This window comes from Pteronotus mesoamericanus, unplaced genomic scaffold (assembly GCF_021234165.1).
Source record: "Pteronotus mesoamericanus isolate MK-2021 breed Mesoamerican mustached bat unplaced genomic scaffold, CSHL_Meso_final scaffold_83, whole genome shotgun sequence".
In the NCBI taxonomy this organism is placed as follows: Eukaryota; Metazoa; Chordata; class Mammalia; order Chiroptera; family Mormoopidae; genus Pteronotus; species Pteronotus mesoamericanus.
Genome location: NW_026555328.1, coordinates 3,470,600 through 3,472,126, shown reverse-complemented (window position 1 = coordinate 3,472,126; position 1,527 = coordinate 3,470,600). Strand labels below are relative to the sequence as shown.

Below are 1,527 nucleotides of genomic sequence, written 5' to 3'. Positions count from 1 at the left end.
TGGTTCATGTGTTTCTTCTAGGTAACTCTGTTTTATCATTGGAAACATAAACACAAATACATACTTAGAGGCATGTTTATACAAGTAAATATATATGTGTATGGATATACATTCAAGCAATAGAAAATATTACTATAAATAATATATGCATATAAATATTAAAACATAATATAATAAATTAGTGTGCATTACCCAATACAAACTATAACCAGCAGTGAATAAATAAATCAGTACCTTAGTCAAACAGTTCTAAGACTCTGAAATTGGTCTCTGGAGAGTTTGCATTTTAGTATTTTGTGAAAAGATTGAGAGAAAACAAGATCTGAATAAAAGTAAACTGATCAATACACAGATGATGTATGATAGAACTATACCCTGGAAACATAAATAATTTATTAACCAGTCACCCCAATAAACAATAAAAATTTTAGAAAAATAAATAAAAAACAATTAAGAACAATAAAAATAAATAAATAAACTGATTTTAAATTGAACTTTTAAAAACCTGGCATTGAACAGAGAATACATCTTATTATCTATTAATCTCTTCATTTCCCCTATTAATTGATGAAAGCAACAAAATCAATGGCTCCAAGGAATCTTTCACAGGTGACAGAATTCATTCTCATGGGCATTTCAGACCTTCCAGAGCTCCAGATTCCACTCTTCCTTGTTTTCCTGGTCATCTATGGGCTGACCGTGGCAGGCAACCTGGGCATCATCACCCTCACCAGCATCGACTCTCGACTTCAGAGCCCCATGTACTTTTTCCTCCGGCACTTGGCTATCACCAATCTTGGCAACTCTACTGTCATTGCCTCTAAAATGCTGGCTAACTTCTTGGTTTCCAAGAAAACCATATCCTACTATGCATGTGCAGTGCAACTGAGTGGATTCGTACTTTTTATTGTGGCTGAGATTTTCATGCTTGCTGCAATGGCCTATGACCGCTACGTGGCCGTGTGCAACCCCCTGCTCTACATGGTGGCGGTGTCTCCAAAGATCTGCCTTCAGCTCGTGTCCCTTATACATTTGTACTGCCTGACCACAGCACTGACTATCTCTTCCTGTGTGTTCTCTGTGTCCTATTGCTCTTCCAATGTAATCAACCATTTTTACTGTGACAACGTCCCTTTATTAGCATTGTCGTGTTCTGACACCTATGTTCCAGAAACTGCTGCGTTTACCTTTTCGGGAATCAACTTGTTTTTCTCTATGATTATTGTTCTGATATCCTATTTTAACATCATCCTTGCCATCTTGAGGATCCGTTCCTCTGAGGGGAGACAAAACGCCTTTTCCACCTGTGCTTCTCACATGATGGCTGTCGCTGTGTTCTACGGGACACTTCTCTTCATGTATTTGCAGCCAAGGACCAACCACTCATTAGATACTGATAAAATGGCCTCGGTCTTCTATACCCTTGTAATACCAATGCTGAATCCTCTCATTTACAACCTAAGAAACAAGGATGCGAAGGATGCATTGAAGAGGTTCCTGCATAACCCATTTCAATCATTCAACTAA

At 37.9% G+C, this 1,527-nt stretch overlaps 1 protein-coding gene across 1 annotated transcript; it reads left to right on the top strand.

Moving 5' to 3' along the window:
• The first annotated feature begins 585 nt into the window (after window positions 1-585).
• On the top strand, window positions 586-1,527 carry LOC129062769 (olfactory receptor 8J2-like). The gene has a single exon (XM_054563812.1). The coding sequence runs from the start codon at window positions 586-588 to the stop codon at window positions 1,525-1,527; it is 942 nt and encodes a 313-aa protein (XP_054419787.1).

What these genes read in the sequence shown, in the direction of transcription:
- LOC129062769 (XM_054563812.1), top strand. Translation starts at nt 586, where the DNA reads ATGGCTCCAAGGAATCTTTCACAGGTGACAGAATTCATTCTCATGGGC.